Source organism: Panthera onca, chromosome D4, assembly GCF_046562875.1.
Source record: "Panthera onca isolate mPanOnc1 chromosome D4, mPanOnc1 haplotype 2, whole genome shotgun sequence".
In the NCBI taxonomy this organism is placed as follows: domain Eukaryota; kingdom Metazoa; phylum Chordata; class Mammalia; order Carnivora; family Felidae; genus Panthera; species Panthera onca.
This window is the reverse complement of record NC_138351.1, coordinates 25,082,526-25,097,543: the sequence shown is the minus strand read 5'-3', so window position 1 is coordinate 25,097,543 and position 15,018 is coordinate 25,082,526. Positions and strand designations below refer to the sequence as shown.

The following is a 15,018-nucleotide window of genomic DNA, read 5'->3' as shown; positions in this document are numbered from 1 at the left end:
CTTGACAGGTATTACACTGAATCTGTAGATAGATTTTGGTAGCGTTGACATTTTAACAATATTAATTCTTATCCATAAATATGGGATATCTTTCTGTTTGTGTCTTCTCAATTTCTTTCATCAGTGTCTTGTAGTTTTCAGGGTAGAGATCTTTCACCTTTTTGGTTAAGTTTATTCCTAAGTATTTTATTGTTTTTGATGCTATTGTAAATGGGATTGTTTTATTTCTTTGTCAGATAATTCATTGCTAGTGTTTAGAGATACTACTGTTTTTTTGTGTGTTAATTATATATCCTGTAACTTTACTGAATTTGTTGACTGGCTCTAAAAGTTTTCTAGTTGAGTCTTTAGGATTTTCTATTTATAAAATCATGTTATCAATTAATAGAGACAGGTTTATTTCTTCCAACTCTGATGCCTTTTGTTTATTTTTCTTGCCGGACTGCTCTGGCAAGGATTTCCAGTACTATGTTGAATAGGAGTGGTGAGAATGGCACCTTTGTCTCGTTCCTGATCTTAGAGGAAAAGCATTCAGCCTTTCACCGTCAAGTATGATGTCAGCTGTGGGCTTATTGTATGTGATCTTTTTATTATGTTGAGGTACACTCCTTCAGTACCTGATTTGCTGAGTGTTTATCATAAATGGATGTTGAATTTTGTCAAATGCTTTTCTGTGTCTATTGAAACAAGACGTCTTCTTTCATTCTGTTAATGTAATGTATCACACCGATTGCAGGTTGAAACTTCCCAGGTATAAATCCCCCTTGATTGTGGTAAATGATCCTTTCAATGAGTTGCTAAATTCAGTTTGCTATTATTTTACTAAGAATTTTTGCATCTATATTCATTAGGGATGCTGGTCTGTAGTTTTCTGGTAGTGTTCTTTTCCGGCTTTGGTGTCAGGGTAATGCCAACCTTATAAAATTATACATGAAAAAGGAAATGTTATAACTTATACTGTAGATTCTGTCTCATGTAAGAAGGATTAACCCTGCTTTCTTTTTGTTACCATGATATGCTTGAAATATCTTTTCCATCTTTTCACTCTCAGTCTATGTTGTGTCTGTAATGCTAAAGTGAGCCTCCTGTAGGAGGCATATTGTTGGATCTAGCTGTTTTTATCCAGTCAGCCATTCTGTGTCTTCTGACTGGAGAATTTAATCTGTTTATGTTTAAAGTAGTTATTGCTAAGTAAGGGCTTACTATTGCCGTTTTGTTAATTGTTCCTTGTTCTTATCCTGCTCTTTTTTTCTTGTTGTTTTTAATGTTTTGGTGTCTTGTGGTATCAGTAGGCTTTGATTTCTTTATCATGTTCTTTTGTGTAATTCCTACAGATTTTTCCCTTGTGACTACCATAAAACTTACATAAACTATCTTAAAATTATAATACCGTATTTGAAAATAATAACTTTAACAGAATTCCTAAGCTCTACACTTTGACTTCTGCTCCCTTTCACATTTTATGGTTACAGTTTACATATTTTTATATTGTGTAATAAGATTTTATGATTTTTATTGTTTTTTACCTTTTACTAAAGGCACATGAATTATGTTCCACCTTTACCATACTACACAATCTAACTTTGACTGTATTTTACCATTACCAGTGAGTTTTACACTCCCTTTTTCATTTTTATGATGTTAATTAGTGTCCTTTTATTTCCACTAAAAGAGGTACCTTTAGCATGTCTTGTAAAGTAGGTCTAGTGGTAAAGAATTTCCTCAGCTTTTGTTTGTTAGGGAAAGTTTTTATTCCTCTTTCATTTCTGAAAGACAGCTTCACTGGGTATAGCATTTTTGTTTGACAGGCTTTTTTCTTTTGATCGCTTGCATATGTTATCCCATTCTCTTCTGGCCTGAAAGGTGTCTGTTGACAATCTGCCAATAGTCTCATTGGGTTTCTGCTGTATGTAACTTCTCTTTTCTCTTGCTGCTTTTAAAATTCTTTGTCTTTTGGGGGCGACTGGGTGGCTCAGTCGGTTAAGCGTCCGACTTCAGCTCAGGTCATATCTCACGGTCTGTGAGTTCGAGCCCCGCGTCAGGCGCTGTGCTGACAGCTCAGAGCTTGGAGCCTGCTTCGGATTCTGTGTCTCCCTCGCTCTCTGCCCCTCCCCTGCTCACGCTCTATCCCTGTCTATAAAATAAAAACATTAAATTTTTTTTTTAATTCTTTGTCTTTCACATTTGACAAATTATATGACTGGGTGTTGCTCTATTCAGGTTCAACCTCTTTGGGGTCCTATGAGCCTCTTGGGTCTGAATGTGTATTTCTCCCTCAAGGTTTGGGAAGTTTTCTGCCATTGTTGCTTTTTTAAAAAATTATAGTTGACACACAATGTTACATTAGTCATAGATGGACAACAGCGATTTGACAACTCTATACATTATGCTGTGGTCACTGCAAATGTAGCTACCATTCACCACGATACAACACTATTACAATACTATTAACTATATTCCCTATGCTGTACCTTTTATCTCTGTGACTTGTTCCTTCTGTAATTGGAAGCTTGTATCTCCCACTCCCCTTCAACCATTTTGCACACCTTGCCCCTGCAGCCATCAACTTGTTCTCTGTATTTACAGGTCTGTTTCGGCTTTTTGGTTTTGTTTTTTATATTCCATGTATAAGTGAAATTATATTGTACTTAATGTCCTTGGGGTTCACCTTGTTTGGCACTATGTGCTTCCTGTACCTGGATGTCTGTTTCCCTCCAAAGGTTAGGGAAGTTTTCAGCTACTATTTTTTCAAGTCAGTGTTCTGCCCTCTCTTCTTCTGGGACCCTTATAATGTGAATATTTGTTTGCTTAATTTTGACCAAGAGATCCCTTTACCTATACTCACTTTTAAAAATTCTTTTTTGGGGGCATCTGGGTGGCCCAGTTGGTTCAGCATCCGACTTCAGTTCAGGTCACGGTCTCACAGTTCATGAGTTCAAGCCCCACGTCGGGCTCTGTGTTAACAAACAGCTCAGAGCCTAGAGCCTGCTTCAGATTCTGTATCTCTCTCTCTCTCGCTCGCTCTCTCCCCCTCCCCTGCTCATGTTCTGCCTCTGTCTCTCAAAAATAAAATGTTAAAAAAATATTAAAAAAAATTTTTTTTTTCTTTTTGCTCTTCAGGTTAGGTGCTTTCTAATCCTGTGTCTTCCAGGTCACTGATCTGTTCATTCTTCTGTATCCACTAAGTTACTATTGATTTTCTCTTGCATATTTTTTCATTTCTTTGGTTAAGTTTGGAGTTCAACTCTTTTCTCCAGGCCAGCAAGCATCTTTTTAAAAAAATTTTTTTAATGTTTATTTTTGAGAGAGAGAGAGAAACAGAGCATGAGCATGGGAGAGGCACACACAGAATTGGAAGCAGGCTCCGAGCTGTCAGCACAGAGCCCAACCCAGGGCTCAAACTCATGAGCCATGAAATCATGACCTGAGCTGAAGTCAGACACTTAATCGACTGAGCCACCCAGGTGCCCCAATATGTTGATTACTGTAAAATCTTTATCAGATAGATTGTTTATCTTCATTTCATTTAGTTCTTTTTCTCTGATTTTGTCTTGTTATTCCATTTGGAGCATATTCCTCTGTCTCCTCACTTTACTTTGTGTTTATTTCTATGACTTAGGTGGCAAAACTGCCTCTTCTAAATACAAAAGAATGGCCTTGTGTATGGTTGTCTCCTGTGTGTTCCTGATTACTTTGGCTGGCTCAGCTGTGACCAGTATGGACTGGGGTTCGCAGGGCTCTTTGTGCTGAGGGCACCCTGGCAGAACAGCTGAAGCTGAAGTGGGTACAAGCCAGGGGTCCTGGGGTGCTCACACAGGGTACACCCTGGTGCCTGGAACTGAGGCAGGTACTAGCTGGGTGTTCCCAGGGTGCCTTCTGGCTTGGGTGGCTGGACCTGAAGCAGGTGTGAGCTTGCCCTAGCAAGTCAGCTGGAGCTGAGGTGTGGGCCCAGGTGTGGGCCTGCAGTGCAGGGTGCTTTGCTCCTGTGATACCTTGGTAAGATGACCGGAGCTATCGTAAGCACTGATTGGGCATGCCTCGGTGTGTGCTGTGCCGGGGCCACTTTGGTTGGACAATTGGAATGGTGTAAATTAGGGTCCCAGGCCTCACGGACCCTGCTGCCATCCATGCTACCAAGATGGAGGGAAACTGTAAACCATGCTAGTCACCAGCCCCTCTGACCTGGAGAGAGTTCCAGAGCTTGCCTGACATTTGGCAGAGTTCTAGAGCTGGATCCTTTATATTGTTGTTGCTCTTTAAATTTTTTTTTTTAATGTTTATTTTTGAGAGAGCGAGCAAGTGAGCACATGAGCAAGTCGGGGAGAGGCAGAGAGAGAGGCAAAGAATCCAAAGTAGGCTCCAGACTGAGCTGTCAGCACCCCGACGTGGGGCTCGAATTCACAAACCAGGAGATCATGCCCTCAGCCGAAGTCAGATGCTTAACTGACTGAGCCACCCAGGCGCCCCTGTTGCTTTTTTAAACCACAGCTCTTTTTGTGTGCCCCAGGGCATCCAGGACTGGTATGGGCTGGGTGCCTAGGGCTCCCTGAGGTGGCAGCCTGGCTATTCTATCCAGACCCTGCTCCCGTCTGTGCTATAGAGATGGCAGGGGAATGTAAACCATGACAGTTGCCAGCCCCTCTGATCCAAAGAGAGTTCTAGCAGTTCTGTTGCCATCTGGCAGAGTTCTAGGGCTCGATCTTTCATATCGTAGCTGCTCTTTTAACCACAGCTTGTTTCTGTGCTGCAGTGAATCTGCTCCCGGTCTCAGTATTAGCTCTCCCCTGTGTAGTTGGCAGCATCAGGGGTAGGGGTTTCCTTCATTACAACGTCTCCATCTCTCTTGCCATTCTCTATGTGTTCTAGTGTGTTGTGCAGAAGCTATTCATTCATCCCGCCATTCTTCAGGAGGAACTGCTCTGTAACTAGCTGTAGATCTGGTGTGGAGGTGGAGGAAGTGAGTTCAGGGTCTTCTTGTTGTATCTTAGACCAGAAGCCCAGCCATTGTTGCTTTAAATATCCTTTCTATCCCTTTTTTTCTCTTTCGCTTCTTGGATTTCCATAATGCCAGTATTGTTTCTTTTCATTTTATCCCATAAGGTCTGTAGGCTGATCTCACTTTTTCATTTTTTTTGCTTTACTGACTGGATAATTTGAAATGTCCAATCTTCCGGGTTGCTAATTCTTCCTTCTGCATAGTTGAGTGTGCCTTTGAAGCTCTCTATTGAATTCTTCAGTTCAGTTACTCTATTCCTCAGCTCTAGGATTATTTATTTTTGAGAAAGAGACAAAGTGCGAGCAGAGAAGGGGCAGAGAGAGAGAGAGAGAGAGGGAGACACAGAGTCTGAAGCAGGCTCCAGGCTCTGAACTGTCAGCACAAAGCCTGACGTGGGGCTCAAACCCACGGTCTGCTAGACCATGACATGAGCCAAAATCGGATGCTTAACCAACTGAGCCACCCAGATGCCCCTAGGATTCTTTTTGATGGTTTCTGCTTCTTTGTTGAACTTGTCATTTTGTTAATTTTTCATTTTCCTAATTTTGTTTAGTTAGCTGTGTGTTCTTGTTCACTAAACCTCTTTAAGAGGATTATTTTGAATTCTTTGACAGTTCCCAGATCTCTATTTCTTTAAGGTTATTAGCACTATATTAGTTTCCTCTGGGGCAAAGTTGCCTTTTTGTGATTATTAATTCCTTACTTTGGTATCTGCAAGTGGTAAGTAATCTCCTCTCTCAGACTTTGCAGGTTAATTTTGGCAAAGACAGTTCAACAGTTAGCTTGGTTTGGATTTCTGGACAGGTCTACCAGTAACATCTTTGAGCCTGCTATTATGGACTCTTTGGGAGCATGGCAAGGGTTTAAGCTCTGAGATCATGGGTGGTTAGGTGTGCTGCCAACTGAGAACAGCTTGATAGGACTGCTGGCTTGGTGCCCGGCCCAAGTGAGGCTGTACGATGGGCACCAGAGTTTCCTAGATTTTCAGGGTAGGCTTACTGGATGGTCAGGACTCGATGCAGGACTCAGCAGGGAAGGTAGGGTTATGAATTAGCTTCCTTGCCCTGCTAGGGCAGCAGGATGGGATGCAGGACCTGCATAGTTTGGGGGCCTGGATTAAGCAAGAGTGTGCACTGGAAAGCCCAGGCAGGTGAGGCCACTAGTTTTGCTCTGCATTCAAGTGCCACTGTTGAATGGTCTATGCAACATCCGACGTGTGCTGGTTAGGCTCCATGGTCAGGCGGGCTTAAAATTTTCAGCAATGAGTGGGGCTATGAATTAGTTTCCCTGCCCGGACACGGCAGGGGAAGCAGCTCAAAGGCTAGTAAGGCTCTTTGTTGTCCTCACTCAAGCTGACTCATGCTGCAGTTTTTCTGGCCAACAGGGCTCCTTGCTTTGCCCTGAGGGCAGTCAGCCCTGCCCACCTACCCCTTAGCTTGAGCACTGCTGAGTACGGCAGCTTCCAGGTGTTCTCACCAGCCCTTCCTGTCACATGGGTTTGGGGACTACTCTCCATAGCCATTAGCTGTGACTCAACCCAATGGGCATCCATTTCAACATAGAGAATGTTAAAATGTTAAATGAAGGGAGCAAGGTGCAAATTTGTGCATACATGCTCGCAGTTATCTAAATCTCGAAACCACTAACTTGTACCTAGAATATGTAAAAATAGACTATCATTGAACAGTAGATTCTATAATCTGTCATGCAGTGAAGTACTATATAGTGTTGACTTCTAAAAGACACCGCTCAAAATTACAATAGTGGTTTATTGTCATCTTATTCTTGCCGACATGGCCCAAGCTGGAAGTTTGCAGACCATAACCGCACACACAGATATTGCCAACCATTGGTTATTTGGGGTTTAGCATGTTGACCTTAAAGTCATTTTTTGTAACAGACCCTGTTAAAATTAGGATTCCACAGAATAATTTCCTGAATTCCATTTTTTTCTCTTTTTTTGGTTGGTTTCCATCTACAGATCTTTGTGGGGGTGGGGTAGGGAACCCACAACCTGAAATATAAAATTAAGGGTAAAAAATGTCTCTTTACAGGTATTCCCTTACCCAAAGAAGACATTTCTGCCCCCTTGATCTCTAGCTCGCCAGTGAAGGAAGCCCGGGAGTATGAAAACCCCCCAAGTGAAGAGGAAGATAAAATAAAAGAAGAGCCCTTGACCATCTCTGAACTGGCATACAACCCGAGTGCCAGCCTGCTCCCCACCCCTGTTGATGATGATGAGATTGACATGCTCTTTGACTGTCCATCAAGGCTGGAGTTGGAAAGAGAAGACACAGATTCATTTGAGGAACTGGAAGCAGATGAAAATGCCTTTTTGATGGCCGAAGAAGAAGAGCTGAAGGAGGCTCGCCAAGCTTTGTCGTGGAGCTATGACATTCTGAGCGGCCATATTCGGGTGAACCCACTGGTCAAGAGTTTTTCCAGGCTCCTTGTGGTGGGCCTGGGGCTGCTGCTCTTTGTATTCCCCCTGCTCCTCCTCCTTTTGGAGTCAGGTATTGATCTCTCCTTCTTATGTGAAATCCGCCAGACGCCAGAGTTTGAGCAGTTTCACTATGACTACTACTGTCCTCTAAAGGAGTGGGTGGCTGGCAAAGTAAACCTCATTCTCTACATGCTGGGTTGCTCATAAAGTTCATATCTCATGTGACTAAGGGCTATATTCAATACTAGTGATTTGTTTTTTTGGTTTTTTCAGCAACTACCTGGTTCCGAATGGTCATGGGGCCATCAACAGGTGTTCGTTACTCATAACTGATTATTAAAAACTTTAAGTTAGCTTTCCATAATTCACTGCAGCTAAGTAAGTTTAAGTCAAATGCAGTTATTTTAGTTCTAGGTCAGGAAGATGGCCTTTAACCAAAAATATGTTTATTTTTTAGTATACTACAGACATACTCTTTATCTATTATATCATAATACAGAATACATTGCGCTGAATTAGATTTCCTCCTTTTTTAATAGTTAGCACCATTATAAGGTTCAGAATCAGAATTTTAGTAAAAACCCAAGAGAAAGTTTTTGAATATAATCCTTAGTGAAAACAATGTCCTCTAACCGATGCCTATACAACTAAATTTATGCTGGGCTTTTGTTTTCTGTTTTTTTAAAACTATTTTTATGTGTTCAAAATATTTTGGTAAATTTTTAGCAAAAAAAAAAAAAAAAAGAAGCCTCCTGGAGTTATTTAAGTGTACAGATTGTGAGACTAATGCACAAAGGGTATGTCGGGAATTTTTTAATGTTTTGGCACTGGTTTGTTTTTTAAAATATTTTTGGCTGAACAATTACATAATTTGTTACCTTCAGAGGAGATAGAAAATAGGAAGACACTGTAGTAAGTAAGCTCTTAAAATGGATGATGGAACTAGAGGATGTAGAAACTAAGAACACTCAAGCAGATACTGGGTAGTCTGTTTTTCAAAGTATTTGGACCAGAAGACTTACTACTTTCATTTGCATTCTGTCCATAATATTTTGGTTGGGGAAGCAGAACGTTTTTAAAAGAAAGTGAAACTAAAGGAAAAAAGTTAAAAGTTATGGTAGTTAATCGCACATGATCGTACATTAACCCAAGAGTGGAAGCAGATGGGGATGGGGCAAGTGGCAAAACAGGAGTTCTGGTGAGGCTGGTACGCAAGTGGTGGCAGGCAAACCAGCTTTTCTGAAAGCGGTGTTGATGCATGGTACTGGATGATATAATGTGTACTTGCTGTTGAGTTGACACGAATATGTTTAAGTGGATCTAAATAAAAGTGGAGAAACTTTAAGGCATAGTTTTTTGGTCCCTCATGCCATTCATTTTGATTCTGTGGAAGAAATTTCAAAAGAAGTGTATGTGTGAGAAGGATGGGGGGAGGATATGAAAAGAATGGATTTTGACTTATTGATCATGCTGATGATCTTCGTTTGTGTTGGCCATTATATTCCTTTTTTTCTTAAGATCTTAACTCATTCATAATTGGGGCTCCCATTAAGAAAGTAGAATGGATTCATTAGGTGATCCACCATTTCAGCCTGGGTGAAATAGTAAAATGACTCCCTAGCCAGATAGCAGAGGGGACAAATGTTCTAGTACCTTCCTTCATACCATTAAATCCACAACAGAAAGACAAGTACTCTGCATGGGGAGGCAACAGATCCTACCAATACTGTGGTATAACTGAGAAAGAAAAGGGTATGGAGTTTAGGGCATTTGGGATTTCTCCTTGGATTGAGAATGTTCCAATCCCTTCATTTACAAAGAGATTGGATGCCCATATTCTCTCCTAAACTGTAATAGATGCTTCAACTCTATCATGAGCCTGATTTCCAAATTGGCCATTCCTGTCCTACTCATTCATGGAGCTCTGAGCACTGTATTAGACATTTAAGTTTGAAAATAAGTTTTAAAAATTCTGCTCATGAAGCCTTCAGTTGAGCAAACTATAATACACATTTGCTATTAAGTTTGTAGGGTGTTTTCTCTCACGTGCTTTCAGTGATTTATTTTGCTTTTTCTTGAAGAATCTTTATTGCCTGAAATTTGATACCAATTCTATTGGTAGCAATAGATTTTCTATAGTTTATTTTGGAAGTTTTCAAAGGTTTTTACTCCCCTTTGTTATGACTTCCAAGTCATACTTTCTGACAAAAGGGTACCCAGTATAGTCTGCACAAAATTAGTCCCCCTTGTCATCATGCTTATCATTTCCTTTGAGGTTCTAACCATAACAAACCTAGCCCTTGCCCTTTTAAAGTAATATTAAATATTTTTTTAAATCATGGAAGTAATATATTATTGCCCATCATGAAACCCTGAATATTGACAGGATAAATGCCACACACAATCCAACCATGCAGATTTATATTAGGGAGTAACAAATTACTTTTAACATTTCCAGCTAACATCTCTTTCAGGCAAAAAACATCATTATTGAATAGAAATGTTTTTTAAGTGAAGGAGTTAACAGAATAGGGTCTGTGTATTTAAGCACTAGCCACCAAACATAAAACTTGGATCCTGAAATACCTTTTTGTCAGAGTGGCATCAGCCTGTTAGAAATATCCACTTAAGTTTTGTTAGGAGACAGTCACCGGCTGCCTGAATCAAATGAGGAGAAAAGTGCTTCCAAGGATGGTGAGTTTATAACATAGTGAGATACAGAATTCAAAGCAAGTGTGTGAGTATATGTATATTCCATATTATTGGTATAGATGTGTTTATATATGAATCTGTATATATGTGTGTGTATTTTTATACACACAACTGACATGCCTTTCATACACAGTTGTGTTTATTTTTCCCCAATTGAGGAGTTTGTAACATATTATTCTTTTTCCCTCTCAGATATCATGGTGGATAAAACCCACAGTCTCAAAGCTTTCAATTTTCCACAGTTCAAACAACTGTGTGTACATTTGTGGTTATACATACACACATATATGGCAAATACATATACACACACAGTCTTGTCTTTAGTGCTAATGCAAGTTGATCATGAAAAAAATGTAGGTAAAGTATCGTGTATTTCTGTCTGTGCTTGGAACATACTGTAAAATGTTATGTATTTGGAATATATTTTGTGGTTTGTCTAATATTTATAAAGACAACTCTGGGAAGAATTCAAAAGTTGATTTCATTGAAATACTAGAGATACTGGGGCCATGTGACCTGTGATTGGAGCCTTATCTTTGTATAGTGAGATCTGCATTTCTATGTCAACATCCAGATTGTTTTATATGTTAATATGGTGGCAGGAATCCCTAATAAAAATACTCTGGGGAAAAATGTTTCTGCAATCATTTAGTTTTATTCAAAGGAGAGTTGTATAAATAGCCTATTGGAAACTACAGAAAGGTGCCATATTTGACCATGAATGAGGTCACCCTTGAATGGTGATAGTATGAAAAAACAAAACAAAACAAAAAGCAAAATTACAAGTAATGGATGGAATCAACCCTTTGCAGAAATCACTCAGGCTAAAACCAGGAATATTGAGTGTACTGAAAATGCACCCAGATGTAAAAGATAGCTATAGTCTAATTAATGGCATTAAGATAACTAGAGAAATAGCAAAGCATGGAAAAAAACAGAAGAGAGGGTTCTTCATTACAGATAGGAGGAAGGATTGCAGGATGTTAAAAAATTGGCAGGTAGTCATTTCTGGCAGAAAAGGGTGCTTTCCTGTGCCAGAGAGAACCACGTCAGATGCAACACTTGCCATGAAACTTCTGTTCATGGGCTCTGGAAGAATCTTATTATTCTATTCTTATCTTCCCTTCCATACAGCATGGCCTAAAAGGCCCTCTGCTTTGGTTTGACACAAAGCTAACAACTCCATACCTGATTGCTAAATCAGAAGGTGTTTCTGTTGAAGCAAAAAGGGCGCTCTATAGGAACACCATAGACGTCAAGCCAAATTGTACCTCAGCTGTGGTGGCCTCAAGTCTGTCATTGTTTTACTCAGATAAAATGGACATATAAAACTCTATTAGTTTTAGGTGTAGAACGTAATGGTTATATATACGTATATGTTGTGAAATGATCACACATGAAGTGTAGTCAAAATCCATCACCTCACAGAATTATTTAATTTTTTTTTGTGATGAGAACCTTTAAGATATACTCACTTAGCAACTTTCAGTACAATATAGTATTGTTAACTAGAGTTCCCGTGTTGTATGCTACGTCTCCAGGACTTATATATCTTATAAATGGAAGTTTGTACCTTTTGACCACTTTCATCCATTTTGCCCACCTGAGGGTGGGGAGTGGGGGAAGTCTGTCAAGTTCTTACTCAGCAGTTGTCAGAGGTCAGGCTGTAGAGTACAGGCAAGAAAAGAATTCTGTGGTTATTATTCAGGCATGAGGTGACTTAGGGACCTATGGTCCCAGCTCTAGCTGCCGTAGCTCACAACTTTATTTGGCTTAGTGTCTACAGACTGGAAGGTTCACACAAGGTGACTCTGGGCTACTTATTCCTTGAGAAGTCCAGTCTCCTGACCCAACCTCATCTCTTGGGAGAAACCCTTTTCCTTATTCCTATAGTCTTTGCTTAGCCCAACAGGGAAAAGATCTCTTAACCACATTCCAGCCTGGAAGGAAAGTACTGGGGAGAAGGTTCCACCTGTGGGGTGACCTCGGGATGGTTGTGGTTGATGAATTTGAGACTCTTTGGGCCATCTGTCTCTACTGGGTGGAGATAATGTATTAAAAGTCCCTGCTTACTTGTCCTCCTGCTTCTTCTCTCTCTCTCTCTTTCTCTTGGACCTGCTTTTGGGCTTCCAGTCTACATGCAGTAAACAGACCCAGCAGGACCAGCCCGTGGTGGGCCCAGCCAGGACTCGGCTCTCCACACACCAGCCTCGGTCTGTGATGGGGTGGGTAAGTTTGGCGAGCCCCGCCCAATGGGCTCAGCTGCCATCACTTCAGAGAGGACAAAAGAAGCCTCACTTGGGTCTCAGATCCCAGCTGTGCTCTCCAACCTATTAATAAAACTGATTTTAATCCTCTCTTGGCCATCGTGTCTATTGTCTACTGGGAACTGGGGTGGTGGCTGGGGGCGAGAGTCACACTAAGCACACTCCAGAATATTGAGGATCTCTGCAACCCGCAGCAGGGGAAGAAAGGACAGGGCTGCTTCTGGCTGGACCTCAGGCATCAGGGGATGTCGGCCACTGACACTGGCCTTGCCAGGCCCTGCAAGTGAGTGAGGGGGTTGAGACCTAGTAAAGAACAAAAGGTTAGTTGGAACCAAGCATCCCTATTCTTTACCTGTAGCTGATGCTTTAACCACATATCTCCTTGGAAAGATAACCAAGGCCACTTTCCCGGTTGTAAAGAAAAACTTTTAGTAGGACAATGGCTGTATATACTTCCTGTGGGTACTGAGTACTGAAATGTGTCTTGCAAATTACAGCAGCTTCTCCAGCAAACACCAGTCACCTTGAGACTCCTCATCCGCAAGAATAATGATCATGAACATTGGCTTTCTGCGGAGACAATCCTTCAAGGGAGAGAACACAATAACAAACCCACATTAGTTTCTACTCTGCTTGGCAGTCTTCATAATAAGTTAAAAATTCAACGTTCTGGTGTAAGCATCAATCTCCTGTAATTTCCCTGATGTGAATCCGCTTCCTCCTGCCCTGAATCAGCCCAGGTGTCCTGACACCCCTGAACTGCCAATTCTGCAAAGTTACGGACCAGACCTTGAACAGTGGTGGCCACATAAACATACTGCTCCCCGGTCATAGGGTTACTATGTAATTTATCGTCCAAACCAGGGCTCTTCTGAGAGTGAAAGGGGTGTTTTTAACGATTATGTCACAATATCAGGTATTAACTAGGACTGCTCCAGACGTTCTACCTGTAAGGCTTTGCCCAATCAGCTAGGTACCCTCTTTCAACAAACGCCCCAGCTTCTTTGTCTAAAATATTGACAAGGAATAATTTTATTGCCTGATACTCATATCCTCCTCCTTGCCATCAAAAATCAGATTGAAATTTACCAAAATAAATCCTATCATGTGGTTTGGTGTAAGACTGTAAATTACACAGAAGATCATTTTAAGTGAGCCTCTGGCATTGAGTCTTTAATGCTATACACTCAATTTACTTGCCATTTTTGATTTTGAATTTCTTGTTCAATGTGAGGCAGGTAGAAGGTTAAAATGATCTCAATGCTCCTTTTTGCCTCCATAGTCCTGATTTTGACATTTTTGATCTGCACCTACAGAATCAGTTTAACAGTGCGTGACTGTTCAACGCGTCAAGCCAACTTGATCATGTATACTGAGAAAGTATACAGTCAAGTACAGTCAAGCCAACTTGATCATGTATACTGAGAAATGCCAGCCAGCTTGGCTGGCAGTTGTTTAATGCTAGATGCTCCACGTGTGCTCTTCCCAGAACATAAGCTGTAATGTGAACCAAACATTATCAAGTACAAGGAATCACAGCTGGAAAGCTGCATTTCAAGGCAGTCTGCCCCAAGATACCAGGTGTTCCCATGGACATGCCTTTCTCAGAAGGTCTGGGGACACATTATACACATTTTATTACCAGTCTCCCATTTTCAAATTTCTTGTGGCAGAGACTGGCAGCTGAACATGAAAATAGCTTCCTCTTCATCTTGTGCACAGAATTTGACTACATATCCCAGCCCTTGTATACTTAGGTATGTTGTATTCCTGAGTTGTGGCCAATGGAATTTGCATAGGAAGTGATCTGTATCGCTTTCAAGCCTGGACTAGGCGTAGGCCTCCATTTGCCCACTGGATGTTAACACTGCAATGGCCTTAAAGTCGAGGATATTTGAGCTGCCAGCAATTTGGATGTGCTTGATTGTGTGCAGCAGAGCACCTCCCCCTTCATCCTAAACCAAACACATCTTGGACTACTTCTGAGCAACACAATCCTAACTGGGAAATTTCCAAGTCTGTTGCTGCTACCACTCCTACTCTTCAATTTGGCTATCGTCCCTAATGAAGGAGAGTACAGCTGAAAGCAGGTCTAAGGACCGCCCAGCACTGGAGTCTTCTGGGAGATCTTTTAGAGAACCACTCTACAGAGGGGAAGAGATGCCATTCTGTGCCAAACCTGGGTGGGGGCCTAGTTTTGGTGCTAATATGTCTTGGCACTCTTGCTTTCAGAAGCTTAATTGGAATCGTCCACTATTAGAACCCAAGGAAACCCACCCTGATGGGCAAAATCACCCCTGAACTACTGGGTTCAGGAGTGGTTTCATGGGCATGTGACCTGTGAACTTGTATAGGGCTCTTTGGTTTAATGCTCTGATAGCACTATCTTGAAATTCTTAATTTTTATCTTTGAAGTTGTGTTTTGTAAGTGAAGTCCAATGGGAAAATGAAATGTAAAGATCAGTCAGGCAACAGTGGGCACCATGCCATACTGTGCAGTTGGCCTGGATACAAGGCATGTACACATGCATACATAGTGCACTCTAAGGGACCAGGGGTCCCTGAGGGGAATTCCTGCACCAGAACCTGAACCCATATTA

General features: G+C 41.2%; 1 protein-coding gene and 1 long non-coding RNA gene across 3 annotated transcripts in view; one reads left to right on the top strand and one right to left on the bottom strand.

Moving 5' to 3' along the window:
• Positions 1–12,508, top strand: part of FRMD3 (FERM domain containing 3) — a 310,403-nt gene extending 297,895 nt beyond the window's left edge. The window contains exons 14-15 of one of the 2 annotated variants that reach the window (XM_060609959.3): positions 7,051–7,509; positions 12,285–12,508. In XM_060609959.3, coding sequence (XP_060465942.1) covers positions 7,051–7,509; positions 12,285–12,298 — 473 coding nt within the window. In that variant the 3' untranslated portion in view covers positions 12,299–12,508. Of the gene's footprint in view, positions 1–7,050; positions 9,894–12,284 lie in introns of those variants that run through there. The other variant, XM_060609958.3, reaches the window with a different exon arrangement.
• Positions 1–13,002, bottom strand: part of LOC132663579 (uncharacterized) — a 47,283-nt gene extending 34,281 nt beyond the window's left edge. The window contains exons 1-2 of the long non-coding RNA XR_009603134.3: positions 12,771–13,002; positions 11,725–11,815 (exon numbers count right to left, since the gene is read on the bottom strand). This is a non-coding gene — a long non-coding RNA (uncharacterized LOC132663579). The remainder of the gene's footprint in view (positions 1–11,724; positions 11,816–12,770) is intronic.
• Between the last annotated feature and the right edge of the window lie 2,016 nt (positions 13,003–15,018).